This window comes from Lissotriton helveticus, chromosome 1_2, assembly GCF_964261635.1.
Source record: "Lissotriton helveticus chromosome 1_2, aLisHel1.1, whole genome shotgun sequence".
NCBI lineage: Eukaryota > Metazoa > Chordata > Amphibia > Caudata > Salamandridae > Lissotriton > Lissotriton helveticus.
Genome location: NC_136058.1, coordinates 174935519 through 174948881, shown reverse-complemented (window position 1 = coordinate 174948881; position 13363 = coordinate 174935519). Strand labels below are relative to the sequence as shown.

General features: G+C 47.5%; 1 protein-coding gene across 3 annotated transcripts in view; it reads right to left on the bottom strand.

Moving 5' to 3' along the window:
* The window catches only part of CC2D1B (coiled-coil and C2 domain containing 1B), a 710809-nt gene that overhangs the window by 633478 nt on the left and 63968 nt on the right, over nt 1-13363 (bottom strand). For all 3 annotated transcript variants that reach the window (XM_078670637.1, XM_078670630.1, XM_078670646.1), the window contains exon 5: nt 7074-7244. In XM_078670637.1, coding sequence (XP_078526763.1) covers nt 7074-7244 — 171 coding nt within the window. The remainder of the gene's footprint in view (nt 1-7073; nt 7245-13363) is intronic.

Here is a 13363-nt window from a genome sequence, read left to right as displayed (position 1 = left end):
CAAATGTGTGGTCCTGATGAAGGTGGAAGATAATTGTTTTTCCCAACAAAACATGCGTTGACCTGAATGTTGGGAAATCCTATAGGACAACACCATAGGGGATTAATATTAAGAAGTGTTCTCTCTGCCATTTTTCATCGGTGTGTGTCATGTTAGGTAGTTTCCAAGTGTGAATTGTACATATGCGAGGATGTGGCATGTGAGGTGAGAGTGACTGCTGTGTGGTTAATTTTATAGAGGGTGTATCATATGAGTTTGTAGATCCTACTGCTAGTGGCATCCTTTCTTGATAAATATTGATGCATTAGCTGGGATGAATAATATGTGGGGGGTTTTGTTTTTTATTTTTTTATTTTGAGCGATATAAACCTCAGGTAAACAGGCGTGGTACATATCAATTTTGAAAACATTTCGTTCTGCAGCACACGTAAGCACGGTCAAAATCACAAGCACAGTACATTGCATTATTACATCATTATATTCATTATCCCATCGTGAACCCCGCTCCCCCACCCTTTTAATCCACATCAGAATCTTCATCTTCTTGGTCTGGTGGGGGATCGCAAATGTCACCTCGAAATTTTATTCCACTTTCCCCAGATTTTACTCCACTTTTTGGGGCATCCCCGATTAATGAATACTGATTTCTCGGCAATCATGATAGTATCCATATCTCTCCCCCAGGCAGTCAGGGTAGGCGCCTCCAGCACGCCCCATTACTGGGCAATGTTCCGCTTAGCAATTATAATACTCAGCGTAGCCCAGCCCTGAGCCAGATGATTCAAATCATTTGGTTCCCATAAGTTTAATAAGCATCGTCTCGGTTCCGGTACTAGGGAAACCCCTTCTACCTGTGAGATCGTCCTCATCACCTGTCTCCAATACTCCATTATCCTAGGGCAATCCCATATAGTATGGAAAAATGTGCCTTCCTCTCCGCAACCTCGTAAACAAAATGGGTGCAGTGCTCTGCCAATCTTATGCAGGGTGTGTCTAGTGTAGTATGTGCGCTGCAATATTTTAAGCTGCACAAGCCTAAGTCTAGAAGGTATGCCCACTTCCATCGGCAGATCCCAAAATTCTGTCCAATTTCCGTCCCATATCCCTCCTACCTGCCTTCTCCAAAGTTCTGGAGAAACATGTCCACGTTCACCTCGCCAGGTACTCGGAGGAAAACGACATACTTCACCCCTCTCAATCGGGTTTCCGCCCTGGCTTCTCGACAGAGACAACATTGCTTGACGTGATGGACAATCTTCGCCTTCTGGTAGACAGAGGGGATTCCGTTGCGCTGATTCTACTTGACCTCAGCGCAGCGTTCGACACCATCTCCCACAACATTCTGTTAAAATCGCTCTTCGCCATGGGCATAAGGGGCAAAGCATTGGACTGGATAACATCTTTCCTGACACTTAGGACATTTCAGATCATTTCCAATACCTCAGCCTCAAATGTCCACCTATCTCCCTACGGAGTCCCCCAGGGCTCAGTGTTGAGTCCTTTGCTTTTTAACCTATATGTAACCCCTCTCGCCCACATCGCCGAAGCAGCAGGTCTAAACATGTTTACCTATGCCGACGATTCACAGATCGTTTTCTCTCTCTCCAATGGAGATCATGACTCCTCCTCTCTCCTGCAGTCTGGCCTCAGGAAAATTGCTACTTGGATGAGTGATAACATGCTCAAATTAAATGGCAGCAAAACGGAGGTTTTAATACTGGGCCCAAACCAAAATCTTTAGAACCCAAGACACTGGCCCTCTGAAATGGGTTCCCTACCCACTCCGTCCAACCAAGTTCGCAATCTGGGCATTGTCATCGACAATGGCCTAACCATGGAGCCCCAAGTCACTAACCTAACATCTACCTGTTTCACCATCCTGCGGTGGCTCATGAAAATCATCTGGATGTTACCTGACGACACACAGAAGACTGTGGTCAACGCATTAATCACCTCCCGCTTGGACTACGGAAACGTCCTCTACTTGGGGGCATCACAGGCAGTCATGAGACACCTTCAACTTGTGCAGAATGCTGCTGCAAGACTGCTCTGCAAGTGCCACAGAGCGGAACGCATGTCCGGCCACCTTAAAGCACTCCACTGGCTACGAATCGAAAGTAGGGTCAAATTTAAGACACTGAGCCTTATGCACAGAACCAAATGGGGAAATGCCCCTAGATACTTACAAGCCCTCGTGCAAACCTACACGCCTGCTCGTTGCCTGAGATCCTCTTCTCAAGGCCTTTTTTGTGTGCCCAAAGTGCGCCGAGCGAGGATGGGGGGGGGGAAGATCATTCTCCCTGCTGGGCCCCAAGCTTTGGAATTCTCTCACTCTGCATTTACGCCTGGAAGCCCGCTATATCCACTTCCGTAAAGCAATAAAAACATGGCTTTGTAATCAGTAATTTGGCTCCTACCTCCCCTCTGAGCTTTATGCTCTGCTCACTGGTTAAGTATCTCTCAGCGCCGGGAAACCCTTTTTGGGTAGCTGTCGCGCTTTAGAAACCCAACAAATAAATAATAAATTCCCGCGGAGAGGCCAGTGCCTCCTGCCACTCAGACTCGTCAAGGTCTCCCCATTTATCACGCAGTGAACCTGTCGGGTCCGGCATATTATTTATCAATTTACGGTAGGTGAGGGAAGTGGCTTTCTTCTGTATATATTCTGTGAGCAGTCTATCTTCCAGGGGGGAAGCTTCCGGGACCTCTGTACCAGGGGGCAACGCTGACATCAGGGCGTGTCGGATCTGCACGTAGCGAAATCGCTCCCCACTCGCCAGTTCATAGTCTTGTTGGAGACTTTCAAACGATATCATTTCACCATTGTGCCAAAGGTCTCCCACCGTGGAGATGCCCATGCCATCCCATTTGTTGAAACCCCTGGTATTACGGAGCTTGCCTAGACATTTAGTATCCCACAAGGAGGTAAGTTGGGTCAGGACCCCGCGCCAGCCGAGATTGGTTTGAGCAGTATGCCAAAGGACCAGTGTGTGTCTAAGAGGACCGAACAGTGTCAATGTCAGTTTTCCATCATAGAGAGGCGCTAACATACCTCTTGTGCCTAGGAGTGCCCTAACTGCCTGGAATGCCGGGTCATCCTGCGGAGCGTGCAGCCATTGATTAATTATCTTCAATTGCGCCGCCCAATAATAAAATTGTATGTTTGGAAGTGCGATCCCTCCATCATACCAGCCTCGCATTAACTTGGGCTGCGCTATGCGTGCTGGTTTGTTGCCCCATAGGAGGCCTCAATAGCCTTAAAGTATTTTGGGATTACCGAAAAGGGCGTGTTTTCCAGTGCATATAAAAATTGGGGCAATGCCATCATTTTGAATAATGCCGCCTTTCCTAACAAGGTCAGCGGAAGGGTTTCCCAATGACGCACATCCCTTTTGAGAAGGTCCAAAGGCGGTTGCAAGTTTTTGTCGAAGAATTCCGCCGCATCCGTTGTAATATATATGTCCAGGTACTTAAATGCTCCCTCTGAAGGTCTAAGTGAATAATATGTGTTTTTAACTACGTATATTTATATATCTTTTCTTCTTCCTATTACAATATGAAATCGAATGTACGCTTTTTGCATATATATCAATTATAAAAAAGATCATAAAGAAACATAAATAAAAAATATTTAATGATTGTATTCTTGTGCTTGTTCTAAATATTCCATGATGGACAGCCCGAAAAAGCATTTACATAGCCTTGAAAAAGCAACTACACAGGTCTGGCGGGAGAATTTTATAGTGTGTAATATGCAAAACTCGCCTCTGTGTCCTTAACAGAGTTGAAACTCTGTTACGAAAGTGAGGACATATTTTATTCTCATTAAAAAGTCACAGGCAGCATGACAATATTCAGAAATACAGAGGGCCAGTTTGCGGGTGTTAATGTGTACCTTGTGAAGAGAAATGTCGCACCTCAAGATAACAAGTCGCAGGTATGTAGATTTGGGGGACCGATAGGCCCCAGAGCAGCATGAATCAGTCAGGATGTCTCGGAGCAGTACGGAGCCCCGTGAGGCTTGGTCTAGCCCGCCACATTGATGGCCACGCACCTCTCTATATTTCATTATTACATGTCCCTTCATCCCTTCTTATCCCACTGTCAGCAGTTTTTCCTATTTTTTGCTTTATCTTTCGCTCTTTTCTGCCTCTGTATCTTGTATAACGATGAAAAATAAGCCCCATTCTTCAAAAATGAGCACTGTTTCCTACGCCCTGCACAAAATAAGGATCACCATCCCCCACAAACTTTAAATCTGCTACTAAAGTTTCTTGCTGGATTTGCTTGATATTTATGGTCAGCTCCAAGCACCCTTGACATACCCCAAAACTGCTCTTGTCAGAATGCTATCTTTAAAATACTGGGACGAATAAAGTAACATGTACATATTACTAGTTATTTGCAATTTCTTGAAGCACCGATTTCTCTAAAACTCACATGAACGAGTTATATGACCCTTTTTTCAAGGTCTCCTTACCCCAAACAAATTAAAACCTACCTGTTAAAACCTAACTGTCAGTAAGAACTAGATTATTCGTTGAAGTCTTCAATAAAATGAAACATTTCTGGTTGCACTAAACAGTGCATGTAGAAAACTTCTCTAAAAAACTCTGCAAGAATATCTCAATGATAGAGAGGATTAGGGGTTTTAGCGTTAGGATATATTTCTAAGGGGTCTCTCTATATCCCGGACAAAGAGGGACTGTCAAAGATAGAAAAATACAAGTTTCCCCACTTTCTAATTCTGAACATTCAAATTGCACTAATTTGTGAGGGAAGGTCCAAAGATGCTTGTTGGAAATGGGAGAGAACAGGGCTTGGGTTGGGGTCAAAGGTGGTTCTTACAAAAAGTTAGGGTGGCCTACTGTACTCCTCTGTAGTAAAGAAGTACTTCTCTTTGGCCTAGATGAAATTATCTTGTCGTGTAGGCCTACAAAGAACAGAAAGGGCACGGTCCCCTATTGCTTAGAAGCTGCAGCTAGTTAAATCCTAAAGCTGAAACACTAATATGTTAGGTGAGACTTATGCTTTCATGTCTACACGGCACATTAAAAACCTGCAAATAAATCCTAATAATTCACAAGTAAAAGGGATACTGCCATGGTGATAAGGGTGTCATCCTGGGAGAACAAAAGGGAATTATACAAACCCATTGCTTTAGGAACTAAAATGACATGAAGTCCACCCAATTAAGCATTACTATTTCAGAATTGTATTGACTAGATTGCTCAGAGTCGATTTGTTACCTAAGTAATACATAGGAACTAGAAGCGGCATGCCAAGTAAGAAACTAAATGTAATTCCCAGATAAATACTTCCTGTATTAACCAGCTTTGTTAGCTGTTGTACCTGTATCAGCAACTAAATCCTTGGTCTTCGAAGTGTTAGCAGGCATGGCTGGACTGGGAACGAAAAGCACTCCCAGAAAAATGTTTTAATGCCAATTCCAATTTGCATCTAATCAGAGTGGCATACTCTTTACACAGAGGGCAAGGTGTTTCTTAAAGAAAACTGGTGAAAAAATAGGTCCAAACGGCGAATTCAACAGCACAATTTCCCAAATATATAAGGTTAAAAACCTATGTTTGCAGATTACTCTGGGATGCAGCCAATGAAGTATTCAAATACACAGAGGATCGGAACAGTGCCTAAGGGCACCATTTGTTAGATTGCCTAAATACGCATGTGCATACAAAAACATATGTCATTACAAAACACTGCATGCACCGAAGGTAAATAGTTGAAGCAATTATTCCAGAGCTAGAGTGTGACCCATTTAAGTAAGATGCTACTGAAGGTACAGCTGTTAACAGGTAAATAAGCAGTCACATTTCCACATTGCTTCTATATGTAAACATTCACAGCCAGGCCAGCATCCTCACTGCCTCAGCACGTAAAGCACAATTGTCAGGCAAGTATGCAGGCATTTTACCACAGTATGTAAAGCAATATAACGATGCCCTTGTCCACAATATTTCAGTTCATGAAGCATCATAGCTATCACTAGCTTGAAAAGCAGTTTTCCACACGCAGGACCTCCATTCACGCATTCATTCATTCATTCACTCTTACCTCCAAGCAAAGGAAGTTTGAGCAATGGATTTTGAGTTTAGCGGTATCACTGACTTTTATGCAGCGGCATGGGCAGAGGGGGAGATCCGGTGGGAGTCTTTGCTTCAGATGAGCCATCTGTCCTGCCCCAGCCATCATGCTGTGTGCTATGCTACCAAGGAGACAACAGCCTTGAAACCTTAAGAAATTCTGCCAAGGGGAATCTATTTGGCGTCCTTCTACACACTTACGCCACATTGGAAGACATTAGTTTTTACGGGTTTATTGATAAAACAGAGTTGTTTAAGTACTTCTCACATAGTGCCCCAGTTAGGGCATCAACCAGAGGAAAGGCCTTCTTACCTGGCTAGCGCATCAATGCTTGGTCAAAGGAGGTGAGCTGAATATGGTGCACACTCATCCAACTTAATGAAAAATGTAATCTGGGCAGTTAGTGGGGCATGGTCAGACTGCCCTCTCCAGTCTGCTCTCACCGGTGGAATGCAACCATGAAAGCAGCCGCCAGCCTACCATAGGACTTCTGGTCCTGGTTCAGATTTATAGTCTACAAGATTAAAGTCCAACCCGTACATGAATGTTTACTTAGATTCTGTACAGGATACGTCCCTCTTGAATGTGCTTAGCCATTCGCAATATTTCACTTTGTACATATTGATTATGAGAAAATATGGCAGTTCTTTCATCGATCGGGTGGTGTGGCCATTTGATGCACTCAATGCTGTGCAGTATAAAAGGTTTAGAAAACACTGGACCAAGGAAAGCACTATTATAATTGAATATTACTTTATGGTTGCATCGGGTGGTGGAGGTCACAAAGTTACTTTCATCTTACTGTTAGGAAAGTATATATTAAAAACACTGCTTTCACTAAAAAAAAAAAATATTCAAGGAGATATGATTTGCTTTTCTTCTGCTTGGAATCGCAGTGGTGCAATGAATGTTGCATTATTCTAGGTAACTTGCTATTGCCAACAATGGTAAGCAGAAAGCATAACTACCTGTGCATTCAGCTTCTGTGGTACCACTGGTGAGGTGAGGAGCTGCTCTGTGGCAACCGTTTTTTCTCTGTTTGCAATTTCATCCTGATGTGGGTCATATCCGTTCTCCTCCCCCATTGAAGTTATCTCACTTTCATCTTCATCTTCTCCTACCACTTCCTGTAACTCTGCCTGCAGCAATGAGAAACGAATCAAACCACACTGCACAGATATTACAGGAAACTCATTTTTCTACAAAGGCAAGTGCACAACTCCCATCTTCCGAAGTAGTTTTAATTACAAGTATTTGATATAGTGCAAATCTCTAACGAACAGGAAACGCAACAGAGTTACAGAAAGAACATCCCAAATATGAAGTGCAGTACAGTTAACACAATTCTCTTCGAGTCCACTTAAGACCAGGTTACAGATATCATATACGAGTTCTAATCATTGCATTCTACCAAAAATTAAATTCAAAACAATATTTATTAACAGCGTTGTATCTAACTGACAACCAGAGTAAAACAAGGCTGCTAGTTTGAGCACCACAAAACACTTTGATAAACAGGTCTTAAATGTAAAAACTGTCAGATTTGCTTAGAAAAAACTAGTAAAAGGTACCATCTACCACAAATATAAGTGTATTCTAACCCAAAGTCCAATCAATCTATGAGGGAATTGGATACATGCAAAACATTTGTAAAGAGGCTGGTCAATCAATCAATCTGGGTTTTATAAAGCGCGCTACTCACCCGTGAGGGTCTGAAGGCACTGAAAGTAGGAGGGGGAGGTTGGGTGGAGGGTGCAGCTCCGGTTCAGTCGAAGAGCCAGGTTTTGAGGTTCTTCCGGAAGGTCTGCAGGGTAGGGAAGCATCGGATGTTGACAGGGAGCTTGTTCCTGGCCTTGGCTGCGACGTAGAAGAAGGCTCTTCTGCCTGCTCTGTTTTTGCGGATGCGGGGGTCTCTGCCAGGGCGAGGTCGACGGAGCGGAGGTTCCTTTTGGGTACGTGGAAGGAGACTCTTTTGTTGCGGTATTTGGGTCCGATGTTGTGGAGGGCTTTTGTAGTGATGGTTGAGCAGTTTGAAAGTTACTCGCTTCTCGACAGGGAGCTAGTGGAGGTCTCTTAGGTGTTGGGTCATGTGCCGTGGGGTCCAGAAGAAGAGTCTGGCTGCGGTGTTTTAAATGGTTTGGCGCTTGTGTAGGAGAGTTCTGTTGATTCTGGGGTAGAGGGTGTTGTCGTAGTCCAGTCTGCTGGTTATGAGTGCATGGGTGACGGTCTTCGGGGGTATCAAGTTGAAGGTCTTACCGAGGATGCGGAGGCAATTGAAGCTGGTGGAGGTGACGGAGTTAATCTGGCAGGTCATGGTGAGGGAGGAGTCGAGGATGATGCAGAGGTTTCTGTGAGTGGTCTGTAGGGGTGGGTGGATTTCCGAGGGCGCAGAGCCACCAGGTGGAGGTGGAGGGTCTGAGGATGAAGAAGTCGGTCTTCTCCGAGTTGAGCTTCAGGCAGCTATTTTTCATCCAGGCATCAACGTCTCTCATTCCTTCCTATAAGCAGAGTCTGGTGTCTTCGGGGTTCTTCGTGAGAGAGAGGATGAGCTGGATGTTGTCGGTGTATGATACTATGCTGAGCCCTTGCTGTCTGACGATGGCAGCAAGGGGGGCCATATAGATGTTGAAGAGCGTGGGGCTGAGCGAAGATCCTTGGGGTACTCCGCAGTTGATCTCAGTGGGTTCGGAGAGGAAGGGGTGGAGTCTGATCCTCTGGGTTCTCCCGAAGACAAAGGATTGAATCCAGTTGAGGGCGGTTCCTCGTATCCCAGCGTTGTGAAGTCTGTCTGCAAGAGTGCGATGTGAGATGGTGTTGAAGGCTACAGAGAGGTCTAGTAGGAGAGGGCCGCCGTGTGGCTCTGGTCGAGTAGCATGCGGATGTCATCAGTGGCGGCAAGGAGGGCGGTCTCGGTGCTGTGGTTGCTGCGGAATCCGGACTGGGAGGAGTCTAGGATGGAGTTCTCTTCGATGTAGGCGGTCAGCTGGGCGTTTATTAGTCTCTCAGTGACTTTGGCAGCTAAGGGGAGGAGAGAGATGGGCTGGTAGTTTTTCAGGTCCGTCAGGTCGGCAGTGGGTTTCGTGAGGAGGGGCTTGACCTCCGCCCGCTTTCAGTCATCTGGGAAGATGCCGGATTTGAAGGAGGCATTGAGGGTCCGTCCTAGTTTGGGTGCAATGGCTCCGGCGGCCTTGTGATAGATGTGCGGGGGACAGGGGTCCATGAGGGCTACTGAGTGGGTGTTCTTCATAGCATACCTGGTGGCCGCAGGACATTTTACCCCCCCCCTCGTCTTCTGTCACCATCGTGAAAAATCTGAGGGTCAAATTGGAAGCGGCCCTTTCTATGAAGGCCCAAGTCCAAATGGTGGCGGGGTCTGTTTTGGGGTGTTGAGAATGCTGAGGGACTATCTCCCCCCTGCTCTCAGTTCCCTATAGGAAATCAGTGGTCCAGGCCCTGGTGGTATCCAGACTGGACTATGTTAATTCCTTGTATCTCGGCCTCCCGGAGTATCTTTTGGGCCGATTACAGGTGAATCAGAATGTGGCGGCGAGGGCCATCTTTCTGAAAGGCCCTAGGGCTCACACCACCCAGTTTCTGTCCTCTCTTCACTGGCTCCCGGTTCGGAAAATAATTCATTTTAAAGCATTAGTCCTGGTTTTCAAAGCATTCTATAAGATTGGAGCCGCCTACCTTAGGGAAAGATTTCAACCTTATGTACCATAACGTACCTTGAGATCTTCCTCTCAGCTTTTGATCTCAACTCCGAAGGTCCTGTTCTCCCGGGTTGGGGAGAGATCTTTCCAAGCTGTGGCTTCTCGGCTGTGGAATAGCCTTCCTCTCTCTCTCTTAGACAGACTCCGGACCTTCTTACTTTTAGGAGGAGTCTAAAACATGGCTCTTTCTCACAACTAAAAACACTGGTTGGCCCGACCAAACATACGGCGACATTGTGGCACGTGGCACAGGCCCGTCTGGGTTGGACAGGTCGGATCACTAAAATGACGCCCTTATGGGACACAAAGGCATTGGGAAACCTGAGAGGCTGTAAAGGGTTTGAGCGATGGGACTCCATAGGCATATCTACAGTGGGAGACCTGTGGGATACTGACTCGGTGCTACCATTCACGCACCTACAACACCAATACAGTCTAGGACCCACAGAGACGTTTAGATATGTCCAAATTAGACACGCATTACTGCAAGCAATCCCTGCAGGCACCACCCTGCCGGATTCCTCCCCGCTGGAGGATAGGCTGCTGACAGAATACATGCTCCAGAGCGCCACCTCCCTTACCTATAAAAAACTGCTAAACAATCTCCAAGACCCGACACTAAAACTTAAAGAAAAATGGGAAGGGGAGCTAGGTGGAACTGACGAATTCGAATGGAATGAAGCGCTGGCCTCCCCGAAGGAGGTTGGGATCTCAAGTAAACTCAGGCTAGTACAACTTAAAATCCTACACCGCGTCTACTACACCAGGCCGCTGCTGCACAAAATTGGGAGGGCACTACACCCCTTTTGCTTGAGAGGCTGCGGGGAGGAAGGGACACTGATACACACACTATGGGAATGCCCGCACATTTGTGAGTTCTGGAGGCAGGTACTCCGCTCACTCTCCCAGGCCCTTAAACTGTCCATATTGCCGGAACCACGTAAATGCCTTCTGAACATCTGGGACCCCAATGATCTGGGCAGGTACGAACTGATTTGGGCTTCGTTGGCTATGACAGTGGCTAAACGGGACATAGCGCAGAAGTGGGGGGCGCCGGAAGTACCCACCGCTAGTAGGTGGGCCAAATACATGGACATTCTCATGGTGACAGAAAGAGCTGTATACGTGCTCCGAGCGGCGCCCCGGAAATGGAACAAAGTCTGGGCGGCATGGAACAAGTACAGAGGGGACATCTGTGAACCCTTGCCGGAAGGGGAAGACTCAGATTCGGAGGGGGAGGAGGAGTAACCGAACGGTCACGGGATGCTGCCTCGTGAACAGGACAATGCTACTATAGCGGCGCTGGCCCGGCCACGCGCCACGGTGCGTGGAGAGGCACTGACTACTGTACCACGTGGGTGGGTGAACAAGGTTGCGATGACACATGTTTCAGGGGGGTAAGTTGGGAAGTTTGTTCACACTGTTCAATGAAAAAAGACTTCGCCATCACTGACACTGGAGGGAGGGAGGGGTTATCAGGGAACTCAATCCTGCACGGTGCAACTCACAAATGATGTATGTAATGTACCTGAGCAATACAGGCACCGCAGTTCATGTTACGAAAAATCGCTCGTCACTTTTAGAAATGTTAACTTGAAATGCTATATGGGGATCGCCCACTGGAATGTATGTAACTGATGAACCACTAGTCCTTCCTTCAATAAAGTTTAAAAAAAAAAAAAAAAACAAACATGGCTCTTTCAGCTTTGAGTTTCCGCTTTATAGGAATGCTTTGTTTCTCGTTATGTGGTCTCGGTTTTCCTTTCGCGGGGACACTCCTTGGAGTAGCTGTGCGCTCTATAAATACCTGATAACATAACATAACGTGTTGCACGGTGTGTTCCACGGTGGTACGACTCCAGGTAGTGATGGTATCCTCGTTGTCGGTGGTGGGGAGGGGGGTGATGTCCGGCGTCTGTTCGCTGAAGTTGTCATAGAGGGCCTTGATTTTCAGATGGAATTAGGAGCTGAGCTTGTTGCTGAGTTGCTGGGATGGTGTGATGTCCGTGGCTTCGCTGGGGGGTTTGGTGAATTGCTGCTGTATGATGTTGAAAAGTTCTTTGCCGTTGGTTGCTGTGGTGTGGATTTTATTTTTGATGAAAGTCCGCTTGGTGTCTCTTATGCGCTGGTAGTACTCCTTCAGAGAGCTTCTGAAGTTGTTCAGGTCTTCCACAGTTTTCCGGTTTCGCCAAGCTTTCTAGAGTCATCTGCAGGCGCGCCTGGCTTCTTGGAACTAAGTCCCGTGGTGAACCAGGCGGCCTTCAGGGGGTGTTGTTTCGCGGGGTGGCGGAGGGGTACACGCTTGTCGGCACAGCTGGAGATCCAGCGGTGTAGTTCTTTGGCTGCGGAGTTGGCGTTGGTTGTGGCGCAGGGGTGGTCTAGGAGGAGGGTGCTGTTGAGGTGTTCCCCTGTGATCCTGCTCCAGTACCTTTGTGGCGGGCGCGGGCGGGTTTGGGTGCGGTGGTGGTCTTGAAGGTGAAGTGTACGCAGTGGTGGTGCATCCAGAGGGGGCTGGGTGGTGTGGCTGAAGTGGATGTTTGTCCCTCCTGCGAAGATGGGGTCGAGGGTGTGTCCTGCTCTGTGAGTGGGGGTGGTGACGAGCTGCTCAGTCCTAGGATGGAGAGGTTGTCAAGGAGGGTGATGGAGTCGGGGTAGTTGCGGTTGTCGAGGTGGAAGTTCAGGTCTCCGGGTAGGATGTAGTCCGTAGAAGTGATGGCGTGGGGTGCGACGAGGTCGGCAATGGTGGTTGCGAACTGGGTGCGAGGTTCGGGAGGTCTGCAGGCGAGGGTGCCGCGCAGCTTGGTCCTTGGGCTGGTCTGGATCTGGAAATGGATGTGTTCAGTGTTGGAGTGGGGGGTCACTCGTGCTGGAGGTGGTGAGTCGGTGGGGGGTCTTGTGTGCAATGGTGAGTCCTCCTCCTGGGCGATCTTTTCTCTGGACCTTGTATCCGTCGGGGATGGCGGTCGCAATGTCATGGCTGGATGTGGCGTTGGTCCAGGATTCTGTGAAGAAGGCGATATCGGGAAAACGGGTGTCAATAAGGTTCCAGACCTCTACGGCATGTCTGCGTAGGGAGCGTACATTGAGGAGCAACAAAACAGGAAAAATAAGCAAAACAGCAAAAAAATGAAAATACAGAGACAGTCACCGGCACAGAGCGGGCTCGAACCCTACCAGGGTGGGGCTCACAGGTTCGAGATGCGGCGTAGCAGAGCACAGTGGAGCTGCTGGGGAGAAGAGCGGGCCTCAGACCGAGGGTCAGAGGTCTTGCTCGTGCTCCCCGGCAGAGGCCGCCATTAAGTAGAGGGAGGGGCGTGCAGCTGGGAGGGGGGAGCGGGAACAGCGGGAAAAACGGGCAGGGAACAACAGAGGGCACAGAGAAAAGGGCACAACAACAAGTGGGCAACAACTAAGGCACAAGGCAAAAAGATGTACAAGTGAGCAACAAAACAGGAAAAATAAGCAAGGCAGCAAAAAAATGAAAATACAGAGACAGTCACCGGCACAAACCCTGTCAGGGTGGGGCTCACAGGTTCGAGATGCGG